Raw genomic sequence first — 16,702 nt, 5'->3', positions numbered from 1 at the left:
TGTACAATGTCCAGAAATGAGGGTTGACAGTGGGCCAATGTTGAAATGAATGGGACACCACACACGCCTTAAGGGCTGCTGTCGACAAAGCCCAACCACCTTACCTACTATTGTGTATCAAACGTGATTTAAGACATTCACATCTGCACCTGCCACCCAGGCACAAATAATAGAGTCACTAAAAATCCCCATCTCATGCCCCACACCATGTATTGGAGGCAAGACACAGGACTACTGAACTGCAATCCAATGAGAACACTGTCATCAAGTCACCTCTGGCATTGACAGTAAGAGCTCTGGTAGCAGAGCAGTACATCATCAAAGATATCATGCATCCTAATGGGTTACCTCTCACAATACAGTACCCTGGTATTATGTTTCAACAGGAGAACATCAGTACTCACATGGCATTTGTGTATATTATCCCAGAGAATGACATTGAGAAACTCCCACATCCAGCAATATCCCACTGACTTTCCCCCAGTAGAATTTGGGTGGGACTAGCTCTAATGACAATTACTTCCCAGTGGGAATATCCAGAACATCAAGGGCCAGCTTCACCATCCAAAGGGATGTACCCTCTTACAGACCTGCAGTGTGCTCCTTCTGGCAATTTAATTGTTCATTTAACTTCTTTTTTAATCACCAAACTAAAACTATACAAGTCATGAATACATTAAATTTCATTAATATTCCTCCTCTCCTAGGTGCTTCCCTATTTTGTCAGTGAATGTACTACAGACACTGCATACTATGGGGAGCAGTAGAAACAGCAAAATAAATTCAAGGAAGCCTTTCTGACTGTTCACTGCAACTAAGAATAATGAATAAGCTGACATGAATAGTTAAACAATGATCAATCTCCTCTCAGTAATGTCAGAATTATTAATACAGATGTTGGATGTTTGTGAGTATCTCAAAATTAACCTACACACTTAGTTATGTAGGTATATCTGCCAACACACACTATACAGCTTCTTTGCTGGAACTTTCATGTTACAGAAAAATTCTCAGCAATTACAAGATGATGCTTGGCTGTATTGCTCATGAAATCATGGAAGATAATCCCAGTTCTTATAATTACTTCAGTTCACACAGTTTCTGTGTGCACTTTTGTGTGTTTTTTGCCTCCCACCTCCCACACTCATTACTTTCTCCTCTTATCTTACCCCCTAAGCCACAATTCCTAACTCATAACATATAGCTTACTTTTCCTTTATCATCTGTGCTAAAAGAGGACCTAGCATTTTTCAGGCTATGTAGCATAATAGTTCAGCCTTCATGTTTTATGATATTTAATATGGTGCAGATTGATCAGTAGAGTGGCTTACTATTGTCTCTTACATTCTGTACTAACTAGCTTATCAATAATTACTTTACCTCTGGAGGACACATATACAAACAGATCAGGGGGAAGGCCATGGGAACGAGGATGGCTCCTTCTCTCATCAATCTTTTCGTGGATGTCTTGGATGGGTTTTCCTGGGATTCAAAAGCCTTCAGTGCCTGCTTTGGTTTATATACTGATTACCTCTTTGCCATATGGACTCATGATGAGGCTAACCTGCTAAAATTCTGAGAATTTCTAAATACATTCTCCCAATTTAATTCCGTAAGGTCCTATCCTATTGGCAGTTGTCATTCTTTACAAGTCAAACACTCCCTCCCATACAACTTTGGCATTTGAGGCAAACATATTTGTTCAGATGCAGACTCTCTTCAGCAATGCACCGCTGTGCTACTGATCCCTCCAAAAAGCAACTTAGGATACACCTGTTGTTGCTCAATGTTAACCTAGTCTTGAATGTATTAATTAGCTACTCTGAAAAGGCTGTGACTTCCTAAAATCATACCCTGAAATGAGGTCTATTACGTCTGACTTTCTGATCACCCACCACACCTAGAATGGATTTTTGTCACCTTCCCAACATCTGCAATATACTTGTCAGACCCTAGGCTCCTTCCATGCCCATTATCCTACCCTATGGCTTCTACCTACGTGACCATCCCTGCTGTAAGACTTGTCCTACACACACTCCTCCCACCACCTATATCAGCCCTGTAAGTGGCAAAACATGTACTATAAAAGGGAGAGCCACCTGTGAAATGACATGTCATTTGCCACCTGTTATGTAAACATTGTTCAGATTTTACATTGGCAAGACTACCATGAAGTTATCAGTTAGCATGAGTGAACAAAGGTGGAGGGTGTATACTGCAACACACAATATCCTCAAAAATTATTTTCAGGCTACAGTCAACAGCATTGATATACCTCGAAAAATGCATCAAACACACTGAGCTGCCTTACAATACATTTATTCACAACCAGTTTCGATCATCGACAGCCCACATTATAGCGTTAAGTATTTTTTTTTTATGACATTTACATGTCAGCTATGGTATATACTTTTCTGGTTAAATAGCATGTACGACATGTGAAGTTGTCACAATTGATATTTTTCCACTGTGAAAATGATTGAAACTGGTTGTGAATGAATATATTCTAAGACTGCACAGTGTGTGTGTGACGCATTTCTCCAAACACAAGTTGTGATCTCAATGCTGTTTCGCCACATGTGGCACACTGATTCTTCCCCAAATACCAGTTTCTCAGAACACCTCGTTCGACCGATAACTGAATACAACTCCTCATTCTGGAGTCCGTACCAGATAAGATGGATAGTGGAAATAGAGAAGATCCAAAGACCACCATTTGCGAATGGAATAGCAGAAGAGGGAAGTGACAGTGGCACACAAAGTACTGTGTCACACACACTGTGAGGAGGCTTGCACAGTGTAAATGTAGATGTAGGCTCTTAAGTATTATTTGCTTTGTGGAAACTCTGCATAAAAGACTGGTAATTTGCTAAATTCTTCCAGAATTGTTGCAAACATGCCTGTTGTTTTGGAAAGATTTTAGTCTATTTCTCTGGACTTCTTTTTAACATGCCGTTCTTTTACCTGTATCATCTTGGAACAATTTTTGCGTATTCAGTGGTATCTTCCTTCTCTGCCACTCGGTCGATGTTCTTCAGATTCTACATTTTAACTAATTGTTCCATTCTAAATAGCTCCTTATGCATACTCCTAAATATTTCATGGATGTGACTACTTCCAGTGATCTCTGTCGGTCCATTACGGCCAGGGGCATTGGCTGGTACGTACTTTTCAATCTTTACCAACAGCCGTATACTTTAGGTTATTTTATTTTATTTCGAACCGCAACCAGTTCCAGCAATTCATTCTGCCGCCTTCGGGCCCCATACACTTTTTTCAAATCGACGAGCTTATCGTATAGCGTCATAAAACTGGATACCATGAATCCCAATCGTGCAACAGATTCAACAAAAGTGTGACACCAACTTGAGTACTAAAAAGAGCATCACAATTCCGAGTGCTTTGGAGAGCTCACAAAAGATGGCCTTTCTATAAAACCATGCCAAAACCAGATTCATCTAACAATACAGGAAATATAACAGATCCTCTCCTGTATTGATACATTGACTATAATAAGGGGAATACAGCAGAGCTCCATACCTATGGAGACTTATAGTGATCAAGCTGACACAGTAATACGGCAATGGACTTACAATCAAGAGGGCTGTGGTTCATGTATGTGTCCAGCTACTCTGAGTCACATTTCCTATAGTTTCCCTGAAACACTCTAGGCACATGCGGGACGGTTCCTTAAATACAGAAATAACAAAATTTCCTTTGTAATCCTTGTCCAATCAGAGACCGCACTCTGAATCTAATGACATCAATAGGAAGTTGAACTTTACTCTTTTTCTAGGCACTTACAAATTCTTTTCAAAGCTCTATTAAACTGATTAGAACCAGCAGACAGACCATGTGATGTTGGGTAGTAAGCAGACATCAGGAAAAGTTCAGTACAGATCAGACATGGAGCATGGAGATAAACATATTATGCATTTCAATGGACAGGGGAAGGTTCAGCGTTATGGTACAGCAGCACTGTTTGTTTGCAGCAACATGGCGGATACACCACAAGATAAATCGCTGTGTGTGTTGGAATTTGCACGAAGTCAATTTCTTGTTTAAGTGCAACATGCACTCCACTGTTGATTCAGCAAGAAGCCACCTCCACCCAAGTTGATTTATGACTGGCTTCATTATTGTACATGAAAGAGTGTCACGAAAACTGAATGTGTTTTGTGCTGTTTCTATCCACAATGTTTATGGAACTTTGTTTTTTGTGGTGGAAACTGTGACAGGTCTGTCATACCTGGACATACTGCAAAAGTAGTTGTTTCCTCAACTTCACGAAGTTTCCAATGACTTCAATCTTATGCATGATGGCACCCTGCATAAGTTTCATCTTGAGCTGTGACATTATCTTAACACCACCAGCCCATAATGTTGGATTGGAATAAGTGGACAACAAGATCTTTTCATTGTTTTTGGCCTCTCAGGTCATCAAACCTCATACCTTGCAATTTTTTTCCATGGGCGTACATAAAAGACATGGCCTTTGCCCCACCTATGGCAGCTATTCTTCAAGATCTGAAAACTCGAATAGTTGAAGCTGTCGATTCAATAAACAAATTCGGACTTGTTGATTCATGTGTGGAAATGGACTACCATTTTGATGTTTCTCAAGCAACGCATGGTGCTCTGAATCACCCTGTATATGCACAATTTTATAGGTATTCCTCTACCACTTAGGAGAAATGACAATACCAACAGTATAGGATAGTTAGCCTATTTAAAATAAGTCAACGAGCTCTGACAGTCACCCAGTTCAACGTGGACTTACAACTCCTGGGAAAACATGTAATGTGAAACTGCTACCTCATAAGACAGTTGTTTTGGTAGGAGCTCTTGTGGGAGCTGATCAGAATTTACATATAATGAATAGCAAGGATGGACAATATGTAGGAAAGTATGTAACACGACACACCAAAAAAGGGATCCTGATCAGAAAGAGACCTCTGAATGCTAATTACTTAAAAGGATAGATGAGGGGTTCCTCAGATCTTCAGTACGGTCAATATCTGGTGACTATGGAGAGCAACAAAGTCTTTGAATATGTACCTAGGATTAAAAATCAATCCTCGCAAAAATGATGATAAAGTGAAAGTGATGTGAGAGGATGAGTTTATAATCAAATCACTCAGTCCATGGCAACAGAACATTTCATTTGGCCAACACTGTGGCACAAGACAGTCTGAACTGTACAGGTGAAGATACTGTCGAACAAGGCACTGAACATATACACAGAAGGTTCTTCATGGAATTAAATATTGTTTCACAGAACTTTCATAAATGTGAAGGTATTATTTTTTGTGGTGTGTTATGAATTATGAAAGAAATTAAGTTTCTAAAGATGGTTTTTAATTATGAAACTGATTATTTGCATTAGGACCAAAAAGATTTAATGGAAATTTTTTAAATTATTAGATGTTTAGAAAACATCTGAAATTATGTGTTCTTAATGATTTGTCTTACTAGGTATTTAGGGAAAATGCTTTAAAACATGGATAAAAATTCAAAGGTTATGAAATTTAACAGTGTGATCACATTTTCAGTTACGCTAACAATTTGTTGGACTGCATAACTGACTGGCAACAACAGTCGCAAAATTCGTAACCAGTACTAACAAAAATATAGTAAGTGCACTTTCTTACATAATTTAATATCTCTTGTTCAGCATTCTGTGTCTGAGTGAAATAGCTGCCTGCAGTTTGCATCGGAGATTCAGTCAATCACCTCGATTAGCATGTGATCCATGGTCTAGTGGTAGCGTCTCTGACTGGTAATCAAATGTCCTCTGTCGCATGTTTGACCTAGCCACTGTCTAAATTCTGAACAAAAAACATCAGCAACGGCAGTCAGTGCTTCCAGCACAAGAAGACAGCCTCAGCTTGACAGATGCAGAAGAAAATTGAAATCACTGAATTAAAAACACAAGGTGTGTCCACACAACATGTGGCCCATAATTGGAAAGATGTCATGATGATCCTTCCTTTGGTAAAAAGATACTGGATTTGTTTTCCTTTTGGATCTCTGGGAAGGACCTGCCAATGGGGAGATGGTCATGAGAAAAAAATGCAATAATAAACAGAAGAGTAACATTTTACAAAACAGGCAAGGAATGTCAAAGTTTGTACATGGTAGGGAAGCTAGAAAATCTGAAAAGGGAAATGCAAAAGCTGAATCTAGGTATAGTGGGAGTCAATAAAGTAGATTGGAAAGACGACGAAAGATTTCTGGTTTGACGAATATAGAGTAAAGTCAACAACAGCAAAATATGGTGTAACAGTAGTATTTGTTATGAATAGGAAGGTAAGGTATAAAGAGTGTTCATGTGGACAGGCCTGTGATAGGTTTGTTCTCATCAGAATTGACAGAAACCAACTCCGAGAACATCAGTTCAGGTACACATACTGATATTGTAGCAGATGATGATGGAGATGATGATGAGAGAGAGAAAGTATACGAGGATAGTGAATGGGTAATTCAGTACATTAAGGGAGAGGAAAATCTAATAATAGTTATGGGGTATGGGAATATGGTTGTAGAGGAAGAAGAAGAGTAGAAAAAAGGATTGAGGGAGAGTACAGGCTTGGTAGTACGACAGACAGGAGAAAGATCAAGCGAGTTCTGCAATAAATTTCAGCTAGTAATGGCAAATACTTCGTTCAAGAATCACAAGAGGTGCTGGTAAACAAGAAAAAGGCCCAGAGATGTGAAGATTCCACTGAATCACATAGTAGTCAGACAGAAATCAGATTCTGGATTGTAAGGCATACCCAGGAGCAGATATAGACTCAGATCGCAATTTAGTAATGAAGAGTAGCCTCTGCATGTCCAACTTTTCAGAGATGGTTGCAGGACCTCAGCTGTTCATATGGAGTGTCACATCCAACACCATTCAGCCATCTAGTTTCCAAGCCGTTATTTTACAGGCCTACCAGTTTCGGCAATATACGGGGTGTTCAAAAAGTCTCTCTGCAGAGCCATATGATTGTTAGGCACACATGCCGTATGCCGCAGTGAATACACCGAAATGAAACTCAGTGAAATACAAGTTATTAATTTATTGAATATTCAGACCAATTGTATGGCACGCGCGGCTAACAATCACACCGCACTGCGGAGAGACTTTTTGAACACCCCGTATTACGTCATATTGGTACCCCAATAAAATAACAGCTTGGAAATTAGATGGCCGAAAGAGATCTGATTTGACGTTCTGATGGAGACTAGACTGAAGTTTATGAAAATAATACAGAATAATCAGTATGGAAAGAATTGGGATACTGAAGTACTGAGGAATGATGAGACACATCTGAAGTTCGCTAAAGATGTGGGTTAAAGGGCACCAGTGTTTGACCCAGCATTGATAGTGCAAATTTAGCAGCCAACATTCTGGAAAATTCGATAGTTACAAAACTTGTTTTGGCACCTGCATCTGCCATAAGTGTACTGAACATAAAAGGTCTTTACAAACATCCAAATCTTAAACAAAGTAGGCAAACAGCAAAACATTTGAGTGAACCTAGGTCCAAATAGAAATTCAACATTTCACATTGCAACATCTTTATTGGTCAGGAGCACTTTATCCTCCACACTAACTCAGAATCTCAGAAGGCAAAGTCAAATGTTACACCAAAAATGAGATCATAAGAGACTGAGCACTCTCTCAGAACCGAGAGGGATCCCAAATATTCCAACAGTACCACACTGTACAATCATCTCATACACACTGTACAGTCGTCTCATATGTAGTTGTGATACTCCTGCCACAAGTCCTCCATTACATTAATTTCATCTGACTGTTTTCTTTACAACTGAATCTGTCTAGTAATTTCACATTAATACATGCAGTGAATGTGAGCAGTTCTATCACAATTTCTTGGAGCACACTCCAATATACCTTTTGTTTCTAACAAAAGCTTTTAATGCTGAATAATGAACCTAGGTCTTTCCAACAAGAATTCTTTAAGCAAATTGCTTGTTGGGCAACTTACCAGAGTGTTTGTCATCTGCTCAAAATTCAATGTTATGTTTAATGTGACTACGAAATACATCTTTTTTCACGGTCTTTGCACGCACAATGACTTGCTTACTAATTCCACATCTTAAGGACAGCTTTTCATTGTCAAGAAGTTTGTTACATTTCAGCTTAGGATATTTTTCAAAGCTTTTGAAACGGATATGCATTAAAGATATTGGTTTACAATACTGTGTACCTGTAATATTTTTTTATTGGACATGATCTTTAGCCTTTTGCGAATAATTGCTGGATGAAGGTTCAAGATAAATGTGAAACAAGAAACACTCCAACAGAATTACATCAAAGAATACTTTTAACACCACTGAAGATCATTCCTTAAGGGGTGATCGAAAAGTTTCCATTTGAGAGTATTGCAGCAGTGTATATGCAATGCGCCTCCTTTGCAGGCACACGAGCACCGACATGTAAGCAAGGGACTAGTGTGACATTCGTGTCTTTCCTAAATGTGTGTGGTAAATGAGGAAATGTGAACAATGTTGAAATTATTACCAAATGCGTCCAAACAAGACCAATATGTTGTTATTCTTTTCTTGGCAGGACAAATACTGGCAGACATCCATCAGAGAATGAAGAAAGTGAATGGGCGCAGCACGTCTGTCAAAAATCACCACTGGGCAATGGTGTGCGACAAGTGCTACTGCTTCATTATAATGCATGACCCCATATTGCAAATGTCGTAATCTGGAAGTAACGCAAAGTCAAATGGGAGACACTGAAGCACCCACCCGAGAGTGCTTATCTCTCCCCATGCAATTATCATGCCCCCTCCGCTCCCTTAAAAAAATCTCTTGAAGGTTCGACAATTCCTGTCTGACGAGGATGTGCAGCAGGCAGTTATAGACTTCTTCACACAGCAGGACACAGTGTTTTAACGAATGGGTATTTTCAACCTGGTGCATTGGTGGGATGATTGCTTCAACACTCGTGACAAATTTTGCCTAATTGGCATACCAATTCTGGATTGTATGGCCATCGTACAGAAACTTTTTGATCAGACTTTTATATATTACAAATTTAAGGGTTTTGTAGCAGTCAAACAGGTGTATCTTTGCCTTACTGCCTAAATGAATTTTTCACTGTAGAATTTAAGACTGACTGTCTTCTGTTTCAATGTAATACTGAGCAATTAGTGACTGCCGGTATGATTTTGATTTGCTAGGTTTGCATAAGGCTACAATTTCCTGGACTTTCTGATATTTCACTAACTTATGAAAGCATTGGCATTACAGATATGCATGTTGCTATTTATTTTTGTTGTGCAAGTCCTCCTTAATTCTCTTGCATCCAAAGTGCAACTATGTTTCCTTAATATCTTTAAACATCCTATTAAACCAAGGTACATCTATGCAGTTTTCATCCTATTGTTTGTATTATGCATTGATGCATAGTATGAGATATGTGGACTAGGAGAAAATTTTTCAGTCTACCTCACAGATCACATACAGGTCAATAAAATTTTGCTATTGTTGCAATGCATAAACTGTATATTAACTGTCAATTTTATATGTGGTATAGTTTTCTTTCTTCTGCTTTTTAATTTTATTCATGTTGAATGTGTTCTGTTGAACTAGATAAATATGAATATTATGCCAGCACATAACTTTATTTGAAAAATTTCATGATTACCACCTTGAGCTGCTGATAAAATTATTTATTTACCAACCAGTTTCAGTCATCATCAGGCTCTTCAAAACATTTACAGCATCATATTTGGTGAATAAAAATCACTGATGTCGGATAATAAAACCATGAATTTGTCACTGTTGTCACATTGTAATATAATTTACAGCATCGATAGATAAACAGTGCAGGCGGTGCACAGTTTATATACTGACAACGTATTTTAGAGTATGATGTAACAACAGTGACAAATTCACGATTTCTTTATCTGGTGTCAATGATTTAGTATTCACCTAATGATGATGCCGTGAATGCTTTTAAGATCCTGATGATGGTCTATCAAGGAAAACTCATTAAAACAAAAAATTTTCTCAGTAGCTTGCGGTGGTCAGTATGACATTTTCCAGATACTTACAAGCTGTGGGGCACAACCTCCTAAAGACATAACTTTGTATTACCAACAGTTTAACATCAATGAAGAACTATCTAATGGCGATGAAGGTTTATAATGAGTCCTTCCCTTTTTTAATAGTTACAGAAATGGACAACTGGATTCAAATATTTTTAGGCCTGCACTTCACTTCAACTTCATACATATAAAGAACACTAACCACAAGAAGACAGAGAAAGTCCAAAAAATGGAACTAGAAGATCACGAATTAAAGTTGGATGAAACAAAACTTCCTAACAGATTAGAACTGCATTTATAACAGGTGTTAATGTGATAGGATGTTTCATACCAGCACACGCTCTACTGTGGAATGAAAAATTCATTCTGGAAACGTTCTCCAGACTGTGGCTAAGCCAACGCTCTGCAAGATCCTTTATTGCAGGAGTGCTAGTCCTGCAAGTTATGCAGGAGAACTCATGTGAAGTTTAAAAGGTAGAAAATAAGGGAGTGGTGGAAGCAAAGTTGTGAGGGCAGATTGTGCACTGTGTGTGGGTAGTTCAATCCCTAGAGCACTTGCCCATGAGAGGAAGAGTCCTGGTCTGGCAAACAGTTTTAATCTGCCAGTAAGATTCACATAAGTGCACGTGCAGTCGCAGAGTAAAAAATTCTTTTCAGCTGAAAGAGTTTAAACTTTACGTGTATCAGATGTAAAAGTACTGTAATTTTTACACAAGACAATTATGTGGAAACATGATGGGACACATTTACTGAATATTTAAATAAAGCAAATGAAAAAATGAATATTACACTGGATTGTATTAAAATGAAGCGTTAATCACCACACCAGCAGGAGGGAGGGGGGGGGGGGGGGGGTGAGCTCTTTGCTCTGCATCAAAAGAGGCAAATTTTATTTCTTTTTTTGGGAAGTATCTGGAATGTTGCCTTTCATTTACTGGCTGCAAAAGGTATTTACAGATCTCAATAGTAACATTGTACACAAATTATAAAAATAAGATTAAAAAAGAGCAGTCTGCAGTTAAAGATACACTTACTAAAATAATAAAACCAAATTGAAATATATTAATGTTGTGCTCTTGTGCACTACGTGAATTTAAAATACTTTTGATACATAAGAATTGGTGTCAAACTACAAATCCAAATCTCACTGACTGAATTCCCAACAGATTTCTTGATATTATTTTTCACTATTACTAATCACTTATTTCACCTCTGGCAATTATCTGTATATGTGAAAAATTCTAAGTTGCACCATGGTTTGAGTCCTGTTACGCTTTAGGGCCTCCCAACTAGTTCGAAAGGTAGCTGAATGGCAAGGGCACACTACTTCCAATAATGCATACCTAGAAAATCCCTGCAGTGTTCATACCAACCTTATACTGACGGAGAAATTTGGAAGCTATCAAAGATTTAATAAGATGTCAAGCTCATGAGATATGGACAGCAGATGACAACATTCATAATCCTTGACAGCTTTTTGAGAGTATAACAGACTAACTATTGTTTAGATAAAGCACCTACAAGATGTTCATGAGCAATAAGGAAAGGAAATCAGATACATCACTAATAGGCTGAACACTGATGAATCCTGCAACATTTCCAAACCTTAGAAGCAAGTGGCTGTAAGTCCATATTTGCAGTTGCCCCATAATGGTTCATTTCTTGAGGAAATGCAACAGCGCTGCTACATCCCATTGCCGATTCAGACAGTGTTAAAAGGGAATTTGTCCACTAAACAGAGCACAAATCCAAGATGACATACAGCAGTACTGCCACCCTTATTTCAAGAATTAACCAGTGTGAGAAGGTTACAATATGGACGTAAGTTGAAATTGTAGAAACTGGACAGACTTACCCTACAAAATAAATGTGATTTACATCACGGCACACAAACAGTAACAGGTTAAATCTTGCAAATTAAATAACACAGTGCTTTATGACATTTATAATGCAATATTCCTGGTATATTTCATAAAAATGTGTCACTCACAATATAAGCCTGCAAATGCTTGCAATAGTGGACATTTAATGACACTAAAATGTAAATAAATGAACTGGTCTCCACCCCTTTCCTTGAAGTAATCTCAAAACAACATATCAACAGCACGTGTCACAGCATGAGTAAGTTTCCACATATAGTTGGAAGGAAGCATCTTTCTGCCAGGTGTAATGTATTTCTTTTTTTGTTTATATGTAGCAAAGTAGATTGTCACGTAAATCTTTCTTCATACTGCCAAAGACAAAAAAGTCAAGACGCTAAGCCCAGTTAGCATAAAAAGAGGGGTGAGATATTAACATTTCATCAATAACTAAAACAACAATAAATAAGATGCAATGCAGCTGTATAAGAATTAAGAGATAAATGTTAAGTTAGAAGAAACTGAAGAGGACCAAAATATTATGATCACAGAACATTATGTAAGTTTCTGTATCATCAGACAACTCATCTTAATATTAGATGAGGTAAGATTGGTTTGGTTTTGTTTTGCTTCAGGGTACAAAAACCAACTGGGATCATAAATGCCCATGTCAAAATTATACAACACGAAGACAGAGAGGAGTTAAAAAATGACTACACGTTAGTCCCAATTGACGTAAGAGAAGACAGCTAGAAACAGGGACATGGAGAAAGGGCTAAAAAAGACACCTTACAGAAACAGAGGTCCTAAGCTAAAAATGAAATGACCTTCGCCATATTGCTTTGGCGGATAAAAAATAAAACAGAAGTAAAAAGCCCGTGCGTCATTTGCTAAAATGGCCGATAACTCAGACAGCAAACCCAAGTGGGAAAATAAACTGTTAAAAAATGGGTAAGAGCCAAGTTTCACTGGATACGAGATCTAATACTATAATAAACAGAAATTTTCAGTCTGGTAATGTATGATGTATCTTAACAGAACATATACTCCTTTTAAGATAGAAACAAAAATAAAAAGATTTTATTTCAACTGAAATTTAACAAATACACAACCACACCACACGCTGCAATGAACGCAAAATAATTTGATGTAATATTACATTGTGAAGATAGGAATCGAGAGGCATAGAAGTAACTTCAAGTGCGTCCCAGTGAAGTGTGTTGAGGCTCTTGCTGTTCATATAGTATATTCATGACAATATCAACAATAATCTCACATTTCTGTAGATTATGCAGTTATCTGTAATGAAGTACCACCTGATAAAAGAGCCGAGTAACTATTCTTTCAAATCTTGATAAGGTTTCAAAGTGGTGAACAGATCGGCAACTTACTTCAAATTTTCAGCAATGTCGAACTGTGCATTTCACAAAAAGAGAAAATATTTACACCCTATCCTATGATTATATCATCAGCAAGACACAGCAGGACTCATTCAACTCGTTAAAAAAATGTCAGGGTGTAGCAGTTTGCAGGAATATGAAGTGGAACAATCACACACATTCAGTCGCAGGTACATCAATTGATAGACTTCAGTTCACTGGTAGACTACTATGGAAATGCAATCAGAATACAAGGCAAAATGCTTACAAAACGTTTGTGCATACCATCCTAGAATATTGTTCAAGTGTGTGGGACCTGTACCAAGCACAACTGACAGAGTTATTGAAAGTATAAAAAGAAAGGTAACATGAATAGTCACAGGTTTGCAGATCACATGCAATAGCATCACAGACATGCTAAAATTACTGAAGAGGTAAACACTTGAAGATAGATGCAAACTATACAGTTAAGTTTCACGAACTTCAAGTGATGAATCTAGGCCTATACTACAACTTCCTGTTCATCAGTCCCATAGAGATTGTGACAACAAGATTAGACCAACTATGGTATGCACAGAGGCATTTAAGCAATTATTCTTTTTATGCTCTATACTCGAATGAATCCCTAAGAAGCCCTAATAAATGTAGATGTAGGCAAACACAAACTATTATCTCTCAAACAACAAATTAACGAGCCACATGTAATTTTATTGTTGAAGTTATGATACAAAACAAAATTTGTTTTTGTAAGGGGTTCTTGTTGGGTTTAACCTGATTGTTCAACACCCTTTATTTACAGTTTCTTTTCTACCTAAGTATGTCTATGAATTTAACTGAATAACAGAAATTCTTATTTAAGAAAGCTTCATGCACTCAACACCTGTCATCCTGTGCTTGTTACAACCAATCCCTTTTTGTTTAAAAACAATTTTTGAATTGTGAGAACAATGTAAACTGTGTTGTTATATAATGCAGCAGCTCTGAATCCCATGAAGAAATTGCTACTGCTCCTAATTTTACATTCTTCATTCACAATCTTACAAATTATACACAAACATTTTCTTGGTTTGTAAACATGATAATACTCACCACCACCAGAATTCCAACGATTATCAGTCATCCCAAATACTGCATTCTATGATCTCTGAAATCTGACAAAAATTATCATGTAATTGTGGTCCACTCTGAGTACTATCAAACAGATTACAGATATGCTGACCTAATCAATACTGTGTGAGACAGAATAGACATTGTGGGCAGAACATCTATAGGTGTTATTGAATAAATAAAGTATTCTGTACGTGGTTGGACACTAAAGTTTATAGAATTTAGTTAAACTACAAGAAGCTTCAATTATTTCCATTCAGTGAGAACTGATCACTGGCTAGCACAGGATTTTCTTTTCTTATACCATTCCTTTTACCTAAGAGGAATTCCTTTTATAACGAAAGAATGACTGAAAAATTATTTGTGAATTTTGCTCACAGATATCCAACAGCCCAAACATTACTTATTTTATCAGTTGACCATTTCCTGCATGTCATACAAGACATGCTACATGAATGAAACGTTGTCATAACCATCACGATTATGCAAAACTAACTTACACAGCAAATAAAACTATATTCAACATTTCATTGGAATATAAATTACAAATTGTTTCAACAGAAATACAATTAATTTCGAGAAACAAATCTGATTATTCAACGTTAAGTAACACATAAAACATTATGGAACTTCCTATGCATTAGGTCCCTATACACAGCAGACATAGTTGAAAAGTTAGTCGTGTACAGCTCGGCATGTGATTAACAGGGTACAGCTATAAACTTCAAAATATTTCAATGTTATTACTATCAGTGGCAATAAACAGACTATTTTATAAGTTTTTGTATTACGAGTTTTCATCTGAATTACTCAAAATGTGACGAACAGCGTTCTCTCTTCAGGTTAAGATTGAATATAATAATGTCTTCTGAACGTGAGAATAAGTACTTACACGAAAATAACTAATGTAGGTTACTCTCTTCTCAAACAAAATACAGGAACCAAATTGCTACGCTTTATTCTCTTTAAAAAGTGGACATACAAGTCCAACGGCGTCATTACAACGTTTAAAGAAAATGGGAATGGACTCTACGTAATATTTCGTAGTTTTAATGTGTGTTGTCACTTGATAAATGTTTAAAGTGATCATTAACCCTCAAAACACACATTTGAATAGCGAATTGTACTACTTTATTGCAAAATTTAGTTTGCCCCATCGGTTTTAGGCGATTTAATTGACTGAGTTTGTTAACCTAGCACTTTAGGACAATTTTTCTGAACATTACACTACTAATGTAAAAATTAAATAGTGAACGAACGCTACGTTTACTGTCAATTCGGCAACACAAGTCATGTACGTGCTAAATTGTTTCACAAAATTATCCCTTAAATTGCAAAATACATACCTTGAGACTGAGTCTTAAGTGTTCCTTGGACAGTATTCTTCCAACTCAGATCAACTATTAATCAATTTAAACGCCCTGTTGCACATATTAATTGAAATAAAATACTTGGTTTTCGCCAGAACCAAGAAAAACTCATCTGGAAGATGGCGGCCGCCCGCCTGTCGTAGATTTATGGTCATTCACTAGGATGGCTCGTACTACACGGAAACGTCTATAACTCTTAAAATACAAACGTCTCATAAAAAGTAAAAGGCCAACACATACTCCCAACAACAGAATGGCCGTGACAGTTCGTGTTTACGCTACGCTGTACTACGATTATAGCATACTCCCATCCTCACTACTATCAAAATTACCCCGTTTCACAGGTGACTGTGACGTCAGATTCATCTGGTTTTTACTATTTCATTATATTAGTAGTTGTTTATAGCTGTGACCTAAACTATATACAAGACTTTTAAACTGCATGATCAAAGAAATCGAAATACATCACGCTGTGGAAGTGTCAACACTGTTACAGTTTGTATTTAGCGTCGTCGCCATTCATGAACTGAGCGCGACGAGACAAGAAATAACTCACGAACTGTTAACTGCTCTGCCTATCATTACGGCGACCGATGTAATACGGCGCAATTGAAATTTGTATGTTGTTTTTATCGGTATGCACGTGTTGCCTTACATTCACACTGGAGGTGCGTAACTACCATGCGTTGTGTTATGAATGGAAACTTGTTTCTGAAGACTTCTTGGCGCAATGTATGGATGTATTCTGCGTGAAAATTGATTATGGGCTTTCGACGCTCGATAGCGAAGTATTTATTTACAAACAAAATCAGATGAATTGTAAATACGAATCGATAACGCATGTGTATTTCGTGTATGAATATCCATCTCAAATGTAAACAAAGATTAAGGGAAGAAAAAAGATGAAAAGAAGA

At 37.3% G+C, this 16,702-nt stretch overlaps 1 protein-coding gene across 4 annotated transcripts in view; it reads right to left on the bottom strand.

Moving 5' to 3' along the window:
* The window catches only part of LOC124606748 (serine/threonine-protein kinase tousled-like 2), a 583,729-nt gene extending 567,468 nt beyond the window's left edge, over positions 1–16,261 (bottom strand). Inside the window, exons 1-2 of one of the 4 annotated variants that reach the window (XM_047138785.1) lie at positions 15,765–16,261; positions 14,401–14,462 (exon numbers count right to left, since the gene is read on the bottom strand). In XM_047138785.1, coding sequence (XP_046994741.1) covers positions 14,401–14,431 — 31 coding nt within the window. In that variant the 5' untranslated portion in view covers positions 14,432–14,462; positions 15,765–16,261. The remainder of the gene's footprint in view (positions 1–14,400; positions 14,463–15,764) is intronic. The other 3 variants (XM_047138788.1, XM_047138789.1, XM_047138787.1) reach the window with 3 other exon arrangements.
* Positions 16,262–16,702: the final 441 nt, after the last annotated feature.

This window comes from Schistocerca americana, chromosome 3 (assembly GCF_021461395.2).
Source record: "Schistocerca americana isolate TAMUIC-IGC-003095 chromosome 3, iqSchAmer2.1, whole genome shotgun sequence".
NCBI classification, from domain to species: Eukaryota; Metazoa; Arthropoda; class Insecta; order Orthoptera; family Acrididae; genus Schistocerca; species Schistocerca americana.
This window is presented reverse-complemented; position numbering and strand designations above follow the sequence as displayed.